The sequence below is a fragment of the Chrysochloris asiatica genome, unplaced genomic scaffold (assembly GCF_000296735.1).
Source record: "Chrysochloris asiatica unplaced genomic scaffold, ChrAsi1.0 scaffold00110, whole genome shotgun sequence".
Classification (NCBI taxonomy): Eukaryota; Metazoa; Chordata; class Mammalia; order Afrosoricida; family Chrysochloridae; genus Chrysochloris; species Chrysochloris asiatica.
In genome coordinates this window covers 3,922,499-3,944,621 of record NW_006408628.1, presented here as the reverse complement: position 1 = coordinate 3,944,621, position 22,123 = coordinate 3,922,499, and the positions used below count along the sequence as shown (strand labels likewise).

At 39.7% G+C, this 22,123-nt stretch overlaps 1 protein-coding gene across 5 annotated transcripts in view; it reads left to right on the top strand.

Annotated features, from left to right (window-relative positions):
• The window catches only part of FN1 (fibronectin 1), an 82,446-nt gene that overhangs the window by 18,225 nt on the left and 42,098 nt on the right, over positions 1-22,123 (top strand). For all 5 annotated transcript variants that reach the window (XM_006867792.1, XM_006867788.1, XM_006867789.1 and 2 more), the window contains exons 12-21: positions 340-483; positions 5,203-5,324; positions 8,992-9,172; positions 9,316-9,492; positions 10,832-10,960; positions 11,049-11,138; positions 12,184-12,378; positions 13,478-13,750; positions 15,432-15,698; positions 21,202-21,296. In XM_006867792.1, the coding sequence (XP_006867854.1) occupies positions 340-483; positions 5,203-5,324; positions 8,992-9,172; positions 9,316-9,492; positions 10,832-10,960; positions 11,049-11,138; positions 12,184-12,378; positions 13,478-13,750; positions 15,432-15,698; positions 21,202-21,296 (1,673 nt within the window). The remainder of the gene's footprint in view (positions 1-339; positions 484-5,202; positions 5,325-8,991; positions 9,173-9,315; positions 9,493-10,831; positions 10,961-11,048; positions 11,139-12,183; positions 12,379-13,477; positions 13,751-15,431; positions 15,699-21,201; positions 21,297-22,123) is intronic.

Sequence of the window (22,123 nt, the reverse complement as noted above, 5' to 3'; positions counted from 1 at the left end):
CCCGTAAAGATTTACACCCTCGGAAACCCTGTACAGGGTCGCTGTGGGTCGGAACCGACTCGATGGCACTTAACAACAACAACAACAACATATATATATTAGGAATATTAGCCTTTTAGAAAACAAAATATTCCTTCCAATGGGTATTTTTTTTTCCTTTAGTACTAATAGCCCTGTAAGGTGAAGAATGTGTGTGAACAAAATATATTTTCAACTACATCTTATTTTAAGGAGGGTTGCCAACTTTTTATTCAAACTAACAATGCTCTAGCACACTGAAGTTAAGTTTGTAGCTTTAAATCTTCATGGTTGCTTCTTTTTTATCTGTATACATTCTAGACCAATGCCAGGATTCAGAAACTCGAACATTCTATCAAATTGGAGACTCGTGGGAGAAGCACGTGCATGGTGTCCGGTACCAATGCTACTGCTATGGCCGCGGCATTGGAGAGTGGCATTGTCAACCTGTGCAAACCTATCCAGGTAGGTGGCTCCACTGTGATGTAGCAAGAGGACTGCATCGTCACTGACCAGTGCTCAGATACCTAATTTGGAGACTCTTTTCACGTTCCCATCCTTCTCTCCTGTCTCTTTGACTAGAGGGAATTCCTTTCTCCGCAGTCAACCCAAAGGTACTGAAAAGTTGTAAATCTGTGCCTGCATATCATTTTGCTTCCAACCCTAAAGAACATTCCATTAGGCCAAGCACTGGCTCATCTCACACACTTATCCTTATTGTATGACAACAGACAGAAACCATGATGTGAGCTAGGACAGGAATATAGAACTGGGGTTTTAGATTACAGTTCTTAGCAAAGAAGTCTTATAGATGAGTTGCATGACGTACAATATAGGGTATGTGATTCTTCACCATTTCCTCTAGACCCTTGTTGAACATTGAAGCTTCCGTTTGTTTGATCAGTTATGTTCTGGAACAAAGTACCCTGGCCCAAGAGTTGAGTAATATAGTCAGTTCTCTTTCCACAGAATTCAAACACTCTCAAATGTTTATTTTGAGGGTGTTTTTCAGGTCATCGGGACATAATGCCTAGCTGTAGGTGTTATTAATTCTATTTAAGAAAAAGAAAATTATTTTCACTGAGTGGTTAATTATAACATGTTGAATGATGAAGCACAATTTATGTAACTACTCAGTTATGTGTATAACTACTGAAAAGCTAAGTTTTGTAGAACTCTATTAACTTTAGACTTAAAACATAGTCTACATTCAGAAAGAAAAAGAGATTTTTAGGGTGTTAGAATCTACCTGGGACAGAACTTAAAATTAAGTAAACTAAGCCCCTCTCCATAATGTGGTAAGAGATTCATTACTTATAGACAAGAAATTAGCAGTTTGCCAAGGACATTGTTAAGCAGGGCATGGCTCCTGGCTCTGAACGGCCACTGTGGAGTTACATGGGAGACACTCCTCCACTTCCTCATCTGTAAAATGACGAGATTCAAGTTGAACTATCTATAAAGTTCCTTCCAGCACTACCCATCTAACAAACTATGACCTTCAATGCCAGCCACTCAAATGCATGCTTTCTAGGAGCTCTGGATTAAGGCATTCCTGCTTTCCCCAAACCTCATGCCCTGCTGAGGCTGCCAAAGGTGACTTTGCTTTCTCGGACTCGTGATGGGCGCCAGGCTCCTTGGCGTAGGGGTGACTTAAAATAATGTTTTAAATATAATCATATTTTTCTTGGATCGGATTGCATAAGCACTGTAAATTCAGAAAGTATATGCTCTGTTTTCCTTTCTATTTACTTTTTTTAAAAAAAAAAAAAAAAAAAGGATACAACCAAAGAATAGCAACTTCTAAAGAAATGTTGTTTAATTGCTGTTTGTGTTTGTTATTAGCGTGGATAGCAATTTGTTGAAAATGATATTTCTTCCTCAGTGAGTTACAGACCTTTCTTGCCCTCTTAAAATAAGCATGTCCGCATAGCTGCTGGCTAGAAGAAATTAGGTGCCTAGGCCAGAGATGAAAGATGGAGGATGGGAGTTTCACATGTTCACCTTGTTCCTGCTCTCCAGCAATGATGGGGACAGCAAAAGCCACTGAACCAAGAGGAGATTTGGGGATAGAGGTCTGGCATTTGCGCTGAGATGCATGGTCTGACACTTATCTGTATGTCTGGCTTGCTCAATGGGTCAAGCCTAGCATGTGGGACTTTGAGGCTGTGGGATGAATAAAGAGCAGATTATCGATAGATTGTCTCTGAGCCTTGTCCCGTTTGCTCCTCCTAACGAGACCTTGGTTGAGTTGTTCAAACGAACAGAAGATAAGAGGCATTTGGTTTGTCAATAAGCAAGCAGGAAAGCACAGTTCTCAGCAAATTAAACAGAGGAAAAAAGGACTGAGTTGAAACTCATAAATGTTTAACTTCTCCAGGGTCACTGTTACTGGAAGTTACTCACTTGGGCAGTTACTTAAACTGATTTTTAAAATATTTGAATTGTATTATATCTTTGCTTACCAATTGCTATTGTTATTCTGATCATATTGAATAAGGGTTTCAAATTAAAAGGTTTCACTAGCTGAATCTTTAGATTTTACAATAGTAAATGTTAGTATATGCCACTTTGGTAAATTTAGAAATGTGATCATCAGTTTTATAGTCAACAAATCATATCCTTCGTTTCATTTCAATAATTGCAGTCCCTATGATTCTTGTTTTCATTCAACCTGCTTTCACAAGCTTTCTCAATTTGGTCCTTAGGTAAATGCTACCCTTATGGTCTTGACTGGTTAACCATTCCATGATGTGCATACCTCATTAGTGCCGTTATTGTTAAGAGCAATTGAGTTGGTTCCTACCCATAGCAACCCTGTACAGGGTTTCTGAGGAGCAGATGGAGAGCTTGAACTGCAACCTTACAGTTCAGACGGCTTTGCAGTCTGGCGCATTAACCCACAGTGCCACACCAGGATTCCCCCTATATACCTATCTGTTGCTTGACTGGAAATTGAACCACAAGAGTGAGTTCACTTCCAGACTTAAAGAGTGAGCAAGGGCCATAGTGTTTGGTTCCCCCAGTCTCTTTCTAACTGGTAAGCCTGGTCTTTTTTGTGGTTTTGAGTTTTGTTCTACATTTTCTCCCACTGAATCCTTGCCTTTCTAATGTGATCCCTATCAGAATAGTTCGTAGTGGTCACTCAACACCATCTAGTTCTTCCTGTCTCAGGGTCATGGAGACCGATGTTCACGTGTGCATTCTTCCACTCCACTGATTGATTCCAAACATCCTCAGTTGTCATCAGTCTTTCCTTCACACAGGCAGAGGCCAATTGTTGCACCTTACATGACTGCTCGTGAGCTTTTAAGAAAACTGCGAATTTTATACATGAATTTTGATATTCTTGTAGCTTGGAAATACATGTGTTAAGTGGAGATCAGATTCAAGGAGTATTTCTGATATTCTTTTGCCAACTTTAAATTATTCCCAGTTTGGAAATGAGTATATTATCCTAGAACTTTGAATTCACTCAGATAGGCAAGTTAGATATTTATTCTGCTAGAGAAAACTTTGTTTCCAAAGAGAATTTAAAGCTAAGATAATAAATGTTTGAAAAAAAATGTCTTTTTCTGGAAGCTCTCAGAAATCTTAAATCTGTTAATAATTTGGTGGTGCACTTTATTTAAAATGCAAAATTTTGCTCTGACAGAGTGGCAATTAGAAATTCTTGGAATATCATTACAAGAGTTTTTTTTTTAATTTCTAGCAAGTTGGATGGCTGACTGATATATAAAAGACACTTTTAAGGAAAAAGACAGTCTTCTGTTTCCCAGCTATTTCATTATTATCCTAATTGGATTCTACAGTAATCAGCAATGATTTCACGTCTCATAATTTGCTTAAGAAAATAAAAGAATCAAAATTATACATTTTGTTAGTATGTACATTACGGTGTGGAAATATTGGCTCTAGTATATAATTCAGCATGTCATTTCATTGACAACTGCTTCTGAAAAGAAATGACAAGTTTGAGCTATTAATTATGTGACCAATCAGTGGTGCAATTTAAAAGTATCCTTCAGTAACTTTTTTCCCAAATGAATAGGTTGCTTATACTTGTTGTTAGGTGCCATTGAGTCAGTACCGACTCATAGCAACTGCAACCCTATGCACAACAGAATGAAACACTGCCTGGTCCTGGGCTAACCTCATAACTGTTACTATATTTGAGCTTACACTAATAAGAAATAAATCTAATTTCTTAATAATTTGTATGATCTATTTTTGCAAAATTCTATCCCATGTAGAATTTTGTCTTACATCGTGTCCTATGGCATGTAGAATACAAAATGAAGGGCTGATGTTTCCTTCTTAGATGGTACATTCAGTTCTTGATGAACATCTTCATAAATCAGAATTTTCTTGAAATGAAGCAAAAGAAGTTGTAGTCTGTAGTTCATTATTTGTATTGTTGTTGTTAAGTGCCATCGAGTCAGTTCTTACTATTGCAATCCTGTATAGGGTTACCAAGGAGCGTCTGGTGGATTTGAACTGCCAACCTTCCAGTGCTTATTGTAGAGTGCCACACAAGGACTCCTTATTTGTATTTTTGTTGTTTTTAAGTACCATCAAGTCAGTTCTGACTCAGCACGACCTTGTGTAGGGTTTCCAAGGAGCAGCTTTGAACCGCCAACCTTGCAGTTAGCAATCTAGTGCTTATTCTACAGAGGCATACCCAAAAACTGCCATCAAGTAGATTCTGACTCAAAGGAACTTCATATAGCGTTTCCAAGACTGTGTAAATCTTTAAAGGAGCAGATCGTCTCATCTTTCTTCCTGAAAGCAGCTGGTGGGTTTGAACCATCGACCTTGAGGTTAGCCATCCAATGTTGATCTCAGAGCTCTACGGAGCTCTTTTTGTAGTAGGATAGTCTCACAATTGTCTTGTAATGCTTACTTTGAAAATGAAAGAGAAAAGAACAAATAAAGAGGTATTTTTTAAAAACATTTTTGTTTGCCATAAACAAGTTCTACTTGCCCTTCTCACATGAAAAGCAATCATCTATGAGCTAAAAAGGAATTCATTGCTTTGATTTCAAAATGTCATTATATAGATGTATTAATTCGTTTAAACAATTTCTAAGTAAAACTTTTTAATGACGGCCATCCATGTATACCACGATTTAAGTGCCAGTGAGTGAATACCCAAGATAACCAAATGCCACCTCTATTTTTCAGGTTCAACTGATCCTGTCCAAGTAATCATCACTGAAGGTCCCAGTCAGCCCAACTCCCACCCCATCCAATGGAATGCCCCCGAATCATCTCACATTACCAAGTACATTCTCCGGTGGAGACCTGTGAGTATCCCACCCAGGAAACAATTGAACTTCACAAATCTGAAGGATTCTTTTTCTTAAAGCCAACTTGTGAACCTATAGATTTGATTGTCATTGTTGTTGTTAAGTGCTGTCAAGTCAACTCAAACTCATAGCAACCTTGTATAGGGTTTCCAAAGAGTGGCTGGTGGTTTTGAACCACCAACCTTGCAGTTCAAAGTGACCTTGTGGTCCATTGCTTATCCTACAGTGCCACAGCAAGACTCCAGAGATCTGATTAGTTACTCATATAGTTATTATATTTGTTTTGTTGTTGTCAAGTGCTGTCTAGTCAGTTCTAACTCACAGTGACCCCGAATAGGGTTTCTGAGGCTTTAAATCCTTGAGGAAGCAGAAAGTCTCATCTTTCTCCCATAAAGTGGTTGGCAGGCTCGAAGGTTGATCTGATGAACCTGTTGTTGCTGTTAAGTGCTGTTGAGTCAGTTCCGACTCACTGCAACCCTGTATAGGATTTCTGAGGAGTGGCTGGTGAGTTTGAACCGACAACCTGTGGTTCTGACAGACCTTGTGGTCCACGCTTTATCCCATAGCACCACACCAGGACTCCAGGTAACCTGTAGATTTGCTCTTTCAGTATTTAGCAAGATTTCACTCTTTACAGAAAAATGGTCTTCTTAAGAAGGATTTAGAAATGATGATTAAAATTATTCTTGCCCACTATGGGAAGATACGCTGAGATTTCTTAATGTCATATAATCCCCAAAAAAGGGTTTTTTGGTGGTGTTGTTTTATTTTTTTTAAAAAGGCAATATTTCCATGATTTGTAAAACAAAAGTTAAATTAGTATCTTTGTCATTTGATGTACTGTTTTAAGCGATCATTTTATAAAACCTCATTTTGATTCCTTAAAAATCGAGTTATGTTGATAGATATGGAAGAGACGGTGAATGGTAAATATAGATGAGGGCTGATAGTTGGTTTCTTTTCAGAATGTAATTTTTTGATAAGTGTCTAGAAATTCTGAATAGCTTACTAAAGAAGCTTTTGTCTTTTAAGTGATAGTTTCCCTGTTCCTTTCAAATCTAATCTGTTAAAGTCCTGAAGTTCACGACTCATCATTTAGAAGGAAAATGCCTATTTTTCAACACAGCTACATGTGGTGCTGCAGTTTGAATTGCAAGGTCAGTAGTTCAAATCCACCAGCCACTACTTGGAAACCCTATACCAAGGTCGCTGTAAGTGAGAACTGACTCTATGGCACTCAACAACATTGAATTCTAACATTTAAATAGAAAAAGAAATAAACAAAACTTCAAACAGCTCATGCAGCCTTATTTAAACTCTAGGAAAATTCAAGCTGTTGAGATCAGGCATCTTCTTTTACCCTCTTTCAGTGAGCAGCTATTTGAAGAATTCCGATATCTAGTGAATTTTCCTCAAATGCCTTCTTGTTTCTCATGTTTTCATCTCATTGCTAATTGGATATACTTTAAACTTAACTTTGAAGTATTACCTGAGACTGTTGTAGGAGGGAACGTTATCATTGATGTGTAGGAATAAATGTATGTGTAGGTATGTTGTTGTTGTTGTTAAGTGCCTTCGAGTCGGTTCCGACCCATAGCGACCCTGTACAGGGTTTCCAAGGGTGTAAATCCTTACGGGAGTAGAAAGCCTCATCTTTCTCCAGCGGAGCAGCTGGTAGTTTCGAACCACTGACCTTAAGGATAAATGTATATAAATGTATGTTGTTGTTTTTAGGTGCTGTCAAGTCAAACTTGACTCAGGTAGCGATCTTTATGTGAAGGAGCGTAGTGGGTTATGAGTTGGACTGCTAGCTGCAAGGTCAGCAGGTCAAATTTATCAGCTGTTTTGAGGGAGAAGGATGAGACTTTCTGCTCCCGTAAGGATTTACAGCCTCAAAAACTCTACACGGGGTCGCTATGAGTCGGAGCCGACATCCAATACAAACCACCACCACCACCACAAATCTTTACAAGAACAGACTGCCAGATCTTCTTTTCCTCAGAGCAGCTGGTGGATTTGAACCACAAACTTTTTAGTTAGTATATCCTTGAATTGACAATCTTCAACAAATAGCAGTGATGAGTTTTTTTGAGGTTTTTAACAACTAAAAATGCTCAGGTTTTTCCTTAATAGATGCAATCTGAAGTTTATTTTCTAATGTTTCCTGTTAATAAGTAAAACTGAAAATGTAGGCATTTAACAAAACGTGACTGTCACTGAAGCTGAGCTAATTGTAATGACTAATTTTATCATGTTTTCATAGTCTATTTGAGTTAAAACTCAACTTTAAAGAATAGTAGGATCATTTATTCCAAAAATATTAAAGAATACTTGAATATTTGGATTAGTGAGTATTTATTCCAAAAATATAAATGAATACTTGAATATTTGAATTACTGAGTATCTGGTTGATTGTGAAAAAAAATCACTGGGAATTCAAAACATATTTTTGCTTATACTGGTTTTGAATGTTTACATGGAAGACTCATGTTGTTTGATGTGAGAATGGCTCTCTCCCTCACATTGTATTGCATGGGGTTTTATAATTCAGGACATATTAATGAAGTCAGACAGGATTTGAAAATGGAAACTGGAAGCCAAAGATTAAATAAACAGTAATATTCTTCTACAGTCTTGCCCAAAGTTGGTTAACCACTTTTGACGGGGTAGTTCCTATTCAAGAATGAGCCATATGGCCAGACCACTTGAAACTGGCATGTGATGGTCCCATGAACTGATTCACAGAGCAATATGATTCCTTTTCATTTTTCAACAAGGCAAAAAACTGGAACTGTAGTCCACTTAGTGAAGAGATAGAATACGTGGCATTTTTTTCTTTTCCATTTCAGAAAAGAATGTATGTCTGTTCATTGTAGAAATGAAAAAAGTTGGGAGAGGTGAAGCTTCAGCTCATTATATGAAGTTGTAATTACTAAATACTTGGTCTAGCAAAAGTAAGGGGCTCAGTGCTTGCTTACTGTAACCTCAGGCATGTTGTTTACTCCTCTGTTTCTTTACCTGGAAAATGGGACAATAATATGACTACCTCAGTGAAGAAGTTGAAGATTAAGTGGAAGAATGCAAGGAAAACAACACAGAGTCACGCATAGTGGGCCATACATATCAGTTATAGTAACAATGGAGTGCCAGTGGCACTGTAGGATAAGCACTGTCATGGTAAACACAAGGTTGGCACTTCAAACCCACAACTGCTCCTTGGAAAACCTTATACAGAGTCATCATGAGTTGGAGCTAACTAGACAGCACTTAACAACAACATCGTAGTAATAATGGAGCACTGCTGTCACCATAAAATAAACACTGGACTGCTTACCACAGCTTGGCAGTTCAAACTCACCAGCCACAACATGGGAGAAAGAGGAGGCTTTCTGCTCTCGTTAAGATTTATAGCCTCAAACCCAATGTAGAGTCACTAGGAGTTGGAACCAACTCGACAGCATTTAAAAACAATATGCAACAATACCAACAATTACCACTAATATTAACAAAACTCTGTTACAGGCCCTTTTGCCAATTCCAATTTTCCATGATTTTTCCTACATAATGAACTTGCATATTTTTTCCATTCTTCTTTGAAGACACTAAGTAACATCTCTAAATTTTGTGGGGTTTTTTTTTTTTTTTTTCCTCTTAAAATTTTTAGAAAAATACGCCAAGTCGTTGGAAGGAAGCAACCATTCCAGGCCACTTAAACTCATACACCATCAAAGGCCTGAGGCCAGGTATGATCTATGAGGGGCAGCTCATCAGCGTCCAGCAGTACGGCCACAGAGAGGTCACGCGCTTTGACTTCACCACCACCAGCGCCAGCCCCCCCATGACTGGTACGTGCCCATCATCCTCAGGTTGGCATCGAGGTCTCCTCAGAAAGTGCTTTGCTCTGTCATTCATGGTCATCTGTGAACAGCACCCACATTTTCAAAACCTGAAGACAGGGACCTCACTTTCCTCTTTTGTGACTCCCTAGGCAACACAGTGACAGGAGAGACGACACCCTTTTCTCCAGTCGTGGCCACTTCTGAATCTGTGACTGAAATCACCGCCAGTAGCTTTGTGGTCTCGTGGGTCTCGGCTTCTGACACTGTGTCAGGGTTCCGTGTGGAATATGAGCTGAGTGAGGAGGGAGATGAACCACAGTACCTGGGTAAGCTCATCTCACGTTGGAGTGAGTGTTGATAAACCCTCCGTGGTGGTGATGGTGGTGATGGTGGTGGTGGTGGTGTTGGTGATGGGAGCCTCCAAGAAGGTGGATTTGGAATTAGTTCACAGCTCAGACTGAACATATCACCCTCAGGTATGTGGAAGGGAGGGGACTTACTCTTCTAGAACTCCATTGTTTTTTTCTGAGCCACGTTCACATCTTCTGGTCCTTGATGTGACTGCCTTATGCATTTGCCTGGTCACTGTTCCACTCAACAAAAACTCTTTTCTTTAGGGAACTCATTGCCAATACGCAAGCTGCCGCTGAAATTTTTATTTTTGGCCGGGAGTGGTACAATGTTTTTATTCATGCCTTTCAAATTCTTATGGTTAGCGGTCCTTGTTAAAACTTTATTAAAGTAGAAAAACATGCATACCAAAAAGTGCATTCATCAAATACGTACAGCTTGTTGAATTTTTATAAGGTAAACACATCCTCGTGACCAGCACCCAGATCAAGAAAAAGAACATTTCTTCTTCCCTACTCCTTATGATCAGACTTCCCAATAAACACAACCCTGATTTTTAACTGCCAGGAACTATTTTTCAAAATTGGTAATGGATTATAAAATTATACACATGAGGGGGTTTCACAATTTTTGTGGAAAAATTGAGTTAAAAGGTAATGGAATGTTTCCACCCACTTTTTGAAACTTCCTTGTATTTGTTGTTAAGTGCCATCGAATTGGTGACGACTCAAAGTGACCTGTTTTCCGAGCAGTGACTGCTGAGTTTGAACCTCTGATCTTGCAGTGCAAACCAACCAGTGCTTAGTGTACAGGACTCCAGAGTGTTCATTTAGAAAACTTCCTTCTAGTCTGTTTTCTTCCCTCTATGAATATGTAGGATAGGAACCCTAGTGACACAGGGTTAAGCTCTCAGCTGCTAACTGAAAGGTCAGTGGTTTGAACCCAGCAGTCACTCAGTCTGCATCCATAAATATTTACAGCCTTGAAAACCCTGTGGGACACTTTTGCTCTGCCCTATCGGATCACTATGAGTTAGAATTGGCTTGACAGCAACAGGCTTGGTATGAAGAGATAGTTTTGAAAATACCCTGGAGTCGTGGTATGGCTCTGTGGGTTAATGCACTAGACTGCAAAGCCATTTGAACTGCAAGGTCAGTGGTTCAAGCTCACCAGCTGTTCCTTGGAAACCCTATACAGGGTCACTATGGGTTGGAATCAACTTGACAGCCCTTAACAGCAACAACAACATAGGCTATGTAGTCATTTTAGGGATTGAATTATTCTGGTGAGTAACCTTTTCTTTTTATCTCAAAGATCTTCCAAGCACAGCCACTTCGGTGAACATCCCTGACCTGCTTCCTGGCAGAAAATACATCGTAAATGTCTACCAGATCTCTGAAGAAGGAGAACAGAGCTTGATCCTGTCTACTTCACAGACAACAGGTACATGGGTACTTAAGAATCATTTTATGTGAAACATAGACCTAGAGCAAAATTTTCTGACTGTCTTCCTCATTTCTTCTGTGGTTAGCACCGGATGCACCTCCTGACCCTTCTGTGGACCAAGTGGATGATACCTCAATTGTTGTTCGCTGGAGTCAACCTCAGGCACCCATCACAGGTCAGCTCTACATCCTTTTCTTTGGCTGCCATGTTGATTTTGACTGTTGAGGGAGCAGATTCTGATCTGTGGAGCAGCATATCAGTTCCTAGTCCCATGTTCTGTGGATGTATGTGCAGGTTTCTATCCTGCTCAGGATGGTTCTTTATTTGCTTCTGTTGTCCAGAGCTTAAAGAGGAAAAGAAATAATAACATGAACATTTTCATGTTATGGCTTCTCTAATCAGCATTGAAGTTGTCAATGACTTCATTTTGCTTGGATCAGCCATTAACACTCATAGAAGCAGCAGTCAAGAAATCAAATGACATATTGCATTTAGACAGATCTGCTGCATAAGACCTATTTAAAGTATTGAAGAGCAGAGATGTCAGTTTGAGGACTAAGGTGCTTCTGACGCAAGCCATGGTATTTTCAATACCCCCATATGCATACGAAAGGTGGACAGTGAATAAGGAAGATTGTGGAAAAATTCATGCAGTTGAGTTATGGCATTGGAGGAGAATATTGAGAGTACCATGGGCTGCCAAAAGAACAAACAGATCTGTAGTGGAAGAAATATAGCCAGAGCGCACCCTGGAGGCCAGGATGGCCAGACTTCGTCTCTCATACTTCAGACATATTGTCAGGAGGGACCAGTCACTGGAGAAGGATATCATGTTTGGTAAAGTGGAGGGTCAGAGAAAAAGAGGAAGACCCCCAGTGAGATGGATTGGCACAGTGGCAGCATCAGTGTGCTCAAACGTAGCAATGATTGTAAGGTTGACCCAGGATTGGGCAGTGTTTCGTTCTGTTGTGCATAGGGGTACCAAGTTGATGGCACCGAATAACAACAATCTACATTTGTTGTTAAAATGGCTTGTATGACTATTCTTAGTTTATCCTTGTGTTGAAAAGTCATTATAAGAAGTGACAACATTAAAAGAGTCAAAAGACTCACCAATTTTACTTACCTCGTTGTGCGTAACTAAAAACCATGGGATTTGTGTTTTACAATAATCAGTTTCATAAAGCAGTGTACCTCATTTTTTCCTACCATATCTGCAGGATACAGAATAGTCTATTCACCATCAATTGAAGGTGGTAGCACAGAACTCAACCTTCCTGAGACAGCTAATTCCGTCACCCTCAGTGACTTGGAACCCGGGGTTCAGTATAACATCACTATCTATGCTGTGGAAGAAAATCAAGAAAGTACTCCTGTTTTCATCCAACAAGAAACCACCGGTGTCCCACGGTCAGGTAACTTTGAGAACCGACACTTCCATGATTCATGTAATTGGTCCCAACGAAAAAAGATGAATTGACCATTGTTGTGTTAGCAATAGTTTTACAACAATTTCCTATTGTATCGTATCTCTTAGGGCTTAACAAGTCTTTAACCTCCCTTAGAGGGAGAAGCCTGTCCTTGGAATGTGCTTCTTCTATTAGCTTCCAGGGGAGTGTAAGACAAAAGAAGTGTTCAACACTTCCTCTAAGGAGCTCTGGTAGTATAGTGGTTATGAATCTGGCTGTGAACAGGAAGTCAGCAGTTTGAAATTACCAGCTGTTCCGCAGGAGAAAGATGAGGCTTTCTGCTCCCGTAAAGATTTACAGCCTCAGAAACCCTGCACAGGGTCGCTGTGAGTCAGAACTGACTCCAGGCACATAACAACTATGCAAGTAATCTTACAAATTAATTCATGTGTGAATTTATGGAATCTGCTGGAATGTCCACACTATAAAGCAACTTATCAAAGCCAGCTATTCTTCCTGATTAGAAACTGACTACAGAAAGTCTTCGTAGTTTTCCACAGAGATTTAGGGGTTATTTCACCTATTCATCTTAATTTTACTATATCTTTCAGTAAAGCAAAACCCACTTTATTCCATCCTGTAGTCATCATATCATACGTCCAGACCTATATACATTTCTATCATACGTCCAGATATACCATTGCACATCCTGAAAATTGATCATGTTTTAGGTTAAAAACATCATTTCTTTATACAATAAGCAGTCTAATGAAACTACAAAAAATACGTGCAAAAATGCATGTTCTATGGTTAAGAGTCCTGGTGTGACACCATAGGATAAGCACTCGACTTCAAGGCTGGTTTGAACCACAAGGTCAGTGTTCAAACTCACCAGCCGCTCCTTGGAAATGCTCTACAGGGTTGGTATGAGTCTGAACTGACTCGATGGCACTTAACAACAACAAAAACATGGTTAAGAGACAAAAGTTAGTAGTGCCCTGAAATAAAAGGTGCTATGAATTGAATAACATATCTGAGACAATGGCTTTTGAGAAATAACCTTCAGCAGGAGTTGTGAATGACCAAATTGTCTCTTGTCTGCTAGATAAAGTTTCCCCTCCCAAGGACCTACAGTTTGTGGATGTGAGCGACGTGAAGATCACTATCATGTGGACGCCCCCTGACAGTGCGGTGACTGGTTACCGTGTGGATGTGATCCCCACCAACCTGCCTGGGCAACATGGACAACAGCTCCCCATCAGCAGAAACACCTTTGCCGAGGTCACTGGTCTGTCTCCCGGGGTCACCTATTACTTCAAAATCTTCGCAGTGAACCATGGGAGGGAGAGCAAGCCTCTGACTGGCCAACAGACAACCAGTAAGTCCTTCTCTAACCCCGAAGTCCTCCACCTCCCTTGCAAGCTGGGAGCGTACCACTGTGTCCTAGGTTGATACCATGTTGTTGTTGCTATAGTTACCCCAGAGTTGGTTCCAACTTATGGCAACCCCACATACAACCAACCTAAATGCCACCCAGTGCTGCACCATCTTCACAAGTGCTGATACGCTCAGGTCTATTCTTAGTGCCACGGTGTATTTCGAGTGCCTTCCAACCTACCGGCTCATCTTTCAGCACGATTTCAGACAATATTCCACTGCGATCCTTGGGGTTTCATTGACTAATTTCTGGAATACGTCATTAAACTTCCTTCCTACTCTTGTCTTATTCTGGAAATTCTACTGAAACCTGTCTACCATAGATGATCCTCCTGTATTTGAAATACCACTGACACATCTTTCAGCATCAAGCCACCACAGTGTGACAGACTGACAGTTACATCTTAGAAACACAACTGAATAGTAGATATCAGCACAGTTCCGCATAAACCAAAACCCATATAAGCTTCTAAACTATACCTGGGAGAGGAATGGTAATTAGAGAAAATTTAAGAGAAACTGATTTTCTCTGCTTATGGAAATACGGGAGTCCTGGTGTGGCCTGGTGTGGTCCAGAGCTGCTGTGGGATAATGCTCTGGACCACAAGGTCAGCAGTTCAAACTCACTAACTGCTCCTTGGAAACTGTACAGTGTCACTATGGGTAGGAACTGACCTGGCGACACTTAACAACAGCAACAATGGACAATGGATCAATAATTTGAATACATGTTTATGTAACGAGGTATCCCTAGATCAAAGCTAAATGTAGGTTCTTAACCTTGTACTTAAAATTGTATGAAAATAGTAAGTGCTAAAACATTCAGGGTTCTTTACATACATTATCTTATTCAATCCTTATCTTAATTTAATAAGGAAAGTCCTATTATTGTCCCTACTGGGAACATGAAGAGAATGAGGCTCGTTTTAAAATTATGCAATTTGTCTAAAGTTAAAGAGCTAGCGATTGGTGGAACTAGATCTGAAACTTACATCTTTTTGACTTCAGAGCCCATGCTTTCAATTCAATAACTATTCATTCAATAACTGCACGGAGTATTGCTTTTGTTCTGAATAGAGCTATCAACTCTCCCTTTGCTCTCATTGCAGTGGGCTCATGCCTCTTTGCCGATTTGGCTCAGCGCAGAGTAAATTTGTTGCTATGTAAGGGTGAGTCTTAAAAATGGTAGGAAGTTCTTACTGTAAAATTAGACTTTATGAAGGATCATAGTCAAGCAAAAAAAGGATCGGAGAGTTTAATAACACTATGTAGCACTTTCTCTTGTGGTGGTGGTGGTGGTTATGTGCCGTGGAGTCGGTTCCAACTCATAGCGACCCTGTACAGGGTTTCTGAGGCTGTAAATCTTTGCGGGAGCAGAAAACCTCATCTTTCTCCCGCAGAACGCTGGTAGTTTAGAACTGCTGACCATGAAAATAACCACCATGCTACAAAATCTCCTTATTCTATTTTATAATAGCCCAATTTTCCTGATTTTGACATTTACTTGGTTTCAACCATGAGGACAGAAAACTTAGAAAATATATGGTCATGCTTTAGGGTTTCAGCATCGTGATTACTGATGTAAATCTTTATTGGTTTATTTTATCTTTTTATTTTTCTAGAGTTGGATGCCCCCACTAACCTCAGGTTTACTAATGAGACGGACTCAACTGTCTTAGTAACTTGGACCCCACCTCGGGCCCAGATAGCAGGATACCGACTGACCTTGGGCCTCACCCGTGGAGGCCAACCCAAGCAGTACAACGTGGGGCCTTCAGCCACCCAGTACCCACTGAGGAATCTGCAGCCTGGGACTGAGTACACTGTAACCCTCGTGGCTGTCAAAGGCAACCAGCAGAGCCCCAAAGCCACTGGAATCTTTACTACTCGTAAGTCATCATTTAAATGCGATTGCTTAGTTATCTTATAGAATCTGAGCTACAGTTATATTACCCATTCTTCAAACATTCCTAACAAGTTAACTTGAAAAACTAAGTACATGATATAAAGTCCATCGATTGTTTGTTACTGGTGCACAAAATACGGAATTTGAGCCAGAACGTAAGTAATGAAGCATGCTGTTTAGTTCAGTTGACAGTTTCTTTGAAACAAGGCTTTGTTGGTGATGGAAGCAGTCTGTTAATCTGCATATGTTGCCAAGTTTCCTGTTTGCTTTGAGTAACATAAATTCAAAGTGTCCAGATTTGGGGAAATTAAATTATTTTCTATTAAATGAGTTTCACAAATATTAATTAAGACAAGAAAAATTCAGCACCTTTGGCTACATTAAATGATAGCCATGAAATGTAGGATAAAAAAAAATCTATTCAATGAATACATACCCAAGATAGAATTAGAAGCTAAGGAAGTGACTCGTGTACCTTCGACTGTGGCTGATTAAAGGACTTGCAGAACAGAATAGCTTTTTTTTTTTCCCACCCCTTTCCCTAAATTACTCTTGGCATTCTACAGAGGGGAAAATACTGACAATAATTTTTAGTCATGTCTTTCCTTTTAGCCAGCATTTTAGAGAAAGTGGTCTTAAATCTCCTACATAGCTACATTAAATAAAGGTCTGTATTCACAAACAGATTTCTACCGAACACACTCACATGTACATTACAAAGAATTATGAGACCCCTAATTTCTAGCTGAACATTATTTGTTATTTTGTACTCAGCATTTTGAATTCCAAAAGTCCTCTAGCAGAAGTACTTTTTTAGCATTATTATAAGCATGAGCCAGTTTGTCATTTTCCAAAAGCTTACATCAAATCTCACATTTGACTAATTGAAAAGATAGATATGAAAAGACATTCCAAACATTAATACATGGTTTGTAAACAATGAATGGAATTTGTTGAATTATTTTTAAGAAATTAAAAATTTTCTTCCTAAGAAGTCATAATTTGCCCAAAAATTACTTCCACTTAAATGTGGTGTATGTCCATGAAGTTGTTTTTCTAATTGTTAATCAGAGGAAAATAACGTGTTTTTAATTTGTAGGTAACTTCATTTTGTAATAAGATGCTGCTGTTATTAAATGCCATTGAGTCAGTTCTGACTTATAGCAACCCAGTATAGGATTTCCAAGAAATAGCTGGTGGGTTTTAATTTCCAACCTATGGTTAGCAGTCCTATGCTTATCCTACAGTGCCATACCAGGATTCCACTAAAAACTACATTTACTGTGGCACTATAGGATAAGCACTGGACCACAGGGTTGGTTTGAACCAAAAGGTATGTGGTTCAAACCCACCAGCTGGTCCTCGGAAACCTTATGCTGGGCTGCTATGAGTCAAAACAGACGTGGTGACACTTAACAACAACAGGTTTTTAGTACCTGTACTGGAGTCCTGGTATGGCGCTGTGGGTTAATGCGCTGTACTGCAAAGTCCATTTGATCCACAAGGTCAGCAGTTCAAGGGCACCAGCTGCTCCTTAAAAACCCTATACAGGGTCACTATGGGTCGGAACAGCGGTGGTCTTATGCTGGGACTCGTTGAATCATTGGCTTCTTTTTACTCCTTAGAATAAGTCATCTTTTATGTAGTGACGTATTTTTTAATTTGTTGTTATTCAGTGTGTCCGACTCATAGCAACCTTGTATAATACTTCCAAGGAGCAGCTAGTGGGTTTGAACTGCTGACCTTGAAGCTGGCAGTTCAATGCTTATCCTACCAGTCCTCCATTCTTGAAAAATATGCCTACCAAGAGAAAAAACAAACATTTTTAACAAGAAATAAACAGGAGAAGGGGTAAATATACAATATTTCAGGCACTTTTGGAGACTGTTGTGCATTTAATTTATGTTGTGTGCAATATATTTTTTTTAATTGAATTATATATGAATTAAAATACTGGTATTCAAAACTAATTTTAGTAGATTAAGGCTAGCATAGTGCCTTTTGTTGTTGTTGTTAAGTGATGTGGAGTCAGTTGTGATTCATAGCAAACCAGGATAGGGTTCCAGAGCTCGTAAACCTTTGTGGGAATGAGTTTTCCTGAGGAGTGGCCGGTGGGTTCGAGTCATCAGCCTTGTGGATCACAGTCCAGTGCTTATCTTACAGAGCCACTGCGCTTCCTAACATAGCACCTTTCATATAGGAAACATTTTTAAAAATATTTGATGACTGTGATTGCCTCAGGTAGAATGATTTAAACCCAGTTCTCAGCCAAGCTTAGATTTAAGTAAGTCAGCATATTCAGGGAGCATGAACTTCATTTGAGATGCAAGTCCCTCCTCAAACTGCAGCCATCAGCAGGACTTGCATGTTTTTGAATCCATCTCTTTTTACCAGGCTGAATTCTGGGAATCACTTTCCTGAGTTTTATAACTTATACTAAATTCTTAAGAGCAAATCTGATAGGGAAATGTGTGTGGTGGTGGTGGCGGGGGACTGTTTCTGGGGGAAATTCAGCTTGCTACTTTATAAATAGGGTAAATTTTATTTCTTTAACAGCCGGACTATTCTTCACCTAGTAAGAGCTGCCAGAAGCCATAGCTCCTACTTACAGTCACATCCTTTGTTTGACATCAGTTTGTGGGTTTGTGGTTTGGAGATTTTCCTGTAATGGCCTTCCCAGGCAACATCTTAAACTTGGAAAGATTCTAGCTGGTTGCCTCAAGCAGTAGAAAATACCTAGTCTTAAAGCACAGGACAGTTGAGGAAGGAGGAGATTATTTATGAAAAACTTGTGACTTTCACAGATGCGAACTCCCTGCTCCCCGTAGTATTTCTCAGGGACAGCTAACATCTTCACACAGGGTTGTTGTTGTTGTTAAGTGCCTTCGAGTCAGTTCCGACCCATAGCGACCCTGTACAGGGTTTTCGAGGGTGTAAATCCTTACGGGAGTAGAAAGCCTCATCTTTCTCCCGCGGAGCGACTGATAGTTTCGAACCACTGACCTTAAGGTTCACAGCCTGATTCGTAACCACTACGCTACCAGAGCTCCTTTCACAGAGTCAGCAGCAGCCTATTGCAACATGATTTCAATACAGTAGGAAGCCATGTGGGTTAACTAGTCTGTTTTCATGGAAACAACAACAGATTTATGAAGCAGCTCCTTAAAGCAGTAGAACTTTAATTCTGCCATTAGAACAAACATTGCAAAGTAGCCCATACACATATTGTATTCCCCACCCCCACCCCAACACAGTATTTTTTAAATGAAAAAGGAAAGAAAAAAAAAAAAAAAGCACATTCAAATTCAGACTGAGAGTAATAAGAAGAATTGTAATGCGGGGCGTTTGTCTGGCAAAACATTGTCTGGAGCTGAGTAGACAAAATCCCAGTTCATCTGACTCTGAAGCATAACTCTGTGACTCACCAACCATTCATAACTGAGTGTAAATGAATTTCATAGTTTTTGTTTGTTTGTTTGTTTGTTTTTTCTAATGAGGCTAGAGCTTGTGAAAAGGGTATTGAGTAAGGACTACCAGTGATGAGGGCTATTAACATACTTGGAACTCTTGAATTTGACTCATTCAGTATAGTGCCAAGTGTAATTTACAAATCTTAAATGTGTAACAAGATTTATAAGGCTGTTGGAGATGTATAGTTTAACTTGTATACACTTGCTCTTTACCTTCCTATGTTTTAATTTTGTTATGTTTTCTAATTCCAGCAGCAGAATACTGAATTTCTGTAGTACTATTAGCTTTGGTAGTGTAGTGGTTACAAATCAGGCTGCAAATCAGGCTACAAACTGCAGGGTCAGCAGTTTGAAACTACCAGCTGTTCTGCGGGAGAAAGATGAGGTTTTCTGCTCCCTTAAAGATTTACAGCCTCGGAAACCCTGTACAGGGTCGCTATGGGTCGGAACCGACTCTACAGCACATCACCACCACTGCCATCTTTATTCTAAATAAATATCACATATTCAGAAGGAATGAATCTTTATAGATATATCCATGGAAGCAGATGTTTTTTAACTTCAATATGGCATTTTTTATCCTAATTAGAAAAATGGCCATCATTCTGGAAGAATTCATGCTAAAGCTAGTTTTAGATCATAATTTAACCTGTGACCCATTGTCCTCAAATTAATAATGAAGAAACAAAAATGCTAATCAGTGTGCGGTGGCCAGTTTTAGTTTTTGTATGGAATTTTATACTAAAGATGTAAATAAATTTATAATCATCAAACTCAATTCCCAACCATGATTAAAGACATAAATCACAGAATTAAAGGTTCTTTGTTGTTGTTACGTGCCGTGGAGTCAATTCCGACTCATAGCTACCCTGCCCAGGGTTTCTGAGGCTATAAATCTTTATGGGAGCAGAAAGCCTCATCTTTCTCCTGCAGAACAGCTGGTAATTTCAAACTGCTGACAGTGAGATTAGCAGCCCGATTCATAACAAAGTTCTTCAGCCCCTTGTTAATCCAGTATGATCCATGAAGTAGTAGTGGTGGTTGTGGGCCACTGAGTCAGTTCTGACTCACAACAACCCTGTGTCTAGGGTTTCTGAGGCTGTAACTCTTTATGCGGCAGAAAGCCTTGTCTTTCTTTCATGGACCAACTGGCAGATTCAACAGACTGACCTTGCGATTTGTAGCCCAGCTCGTAGTCCACTTCACTACCAGAACTCCTTAGTGACATCAGTATTTCCTGTGTGGAATACCTATCCTCACCTTTAAGGGAAAAAAACTTAACCCGGTTGCCGTCAAGTCAGTTCTGAGTCACAGTGACCCCACCGTGTGTTTCAGAGTAGAATTGTGCTACACAGTCATTTTTGATGACTTTGTTCTTTTGGAAAATAAGCCCTGGTGGTTTAATGGTTTACTGCTTAGCTGCTAACTAAAACGTGAGCGATTCAAACTCACCAGCTGCTCGACAGGAAAAAGATGTGGCAGTCTGATCGGATCTGATCAAGAACCCAGGTTAAGAAACCATTTGGGGCAGTTCTACTCTGTCCTATAGTCACTAGGACTCAGAATAGACTCAATGGCAGTGGATGGCATTCCTTCAGTAGGGATCACCAGGTCTTTCTTCTGAGGTGCCTCTGGGTGTAAAGTGAGCTTTTTGTCATTTGCAACACCCATTTAAACCTGCCTTTTGACTATGTTCCCAGAAGATTTGTCAGCTCCAAATTTCTATCCAATGAACTTGCATGTGTTGCATTATAGATCTGTTGTTGTTGTTGTTTAGTGCCATGGAGTCAGTTCTGACTCATAGCGACCCTGTACAGGGTTTCCAAGAAGCAACTGGTGGGTTTGAACCTCAGACCTCTGGGTCCAAGTGCTTATCCTACAGCGCCACACCAGGACTCCATTCTGGATCTACTGTCGCTTAATCTGAAGTTGTCAATAAAAATACTTGTTGTCTGCATTCTGTGCAGTTGTGTATGATCCCAAGGTTTGAACACAGGCTTTGGTTCCTTTTCACAGTGCAGCCTCATGGTTCCATCCCACCTTACAACACAGAAGTGACCGAGACGACCATTGTGATTACATGGACACCTGCTCCAAGGATTGGCTTCAAGGTACCTTGCTGATGTTTCACATCTGTCCAGAGAATGCCCTGAATTTCCCTCATGTATCAGAACATGGTAGAAACAGGATGCTCAGAAGTCCACAGACTTGGATTGACCTTTCTGACTGGTCTCTGCATAGTCAGGACATCATAACACAATGAATTCCTGGAAGGGTGGCCTGAGGCAATAGCTCTGAAAGTACAAAGTATCCTTTATACTGTACAAAGGCTATAGCTGTTAGAGGTTTGGGTTGCTATTGCTATTATCTCTATCTTTTCCCCCAGGAAATTGCATTTGAAAATACAGGGATAACTCTGTTTGATGTGTTGTTACTAACAGGTATCATCAAGTTCACTGAAAGCCAGTTTAGGGAGACCAATTAAACTCAGAGTCTTTTTTTAAAAATCACATTTTCATCTGATCAGCATCATCCCAGCTGGCTCACATCCCATGAGTGAAGCTCAAAACACAAGTTAAGATGAAGGTTTTCCATGTGAACATCTTGATTCATAGTCTTCAGAGTAATACTATCAGAGAAGGAATGTCTACAAATGAAGAGTTGTCATCCTTTCTGTCAGTCAGACTGCGGGAGAGGGAACTATTTATCATGACTAGAAATCAAGACAAAACCCCTATGATGGTTTTTAAAGAATGTGTCAGTGGTGACTTGCTTTATGAGGATGCAAATAGCCACATTGATAATTAAGCTATTTAATCATAGAGAAACCCTTTTTGAAAATGGTTTTGAAATTTCTGTTATAACAGTGTCACAATGATGTTGAGAAATATTATAACTCAGGTAGGACATGCTTGACAACACAAGGATTGTTGTTGTT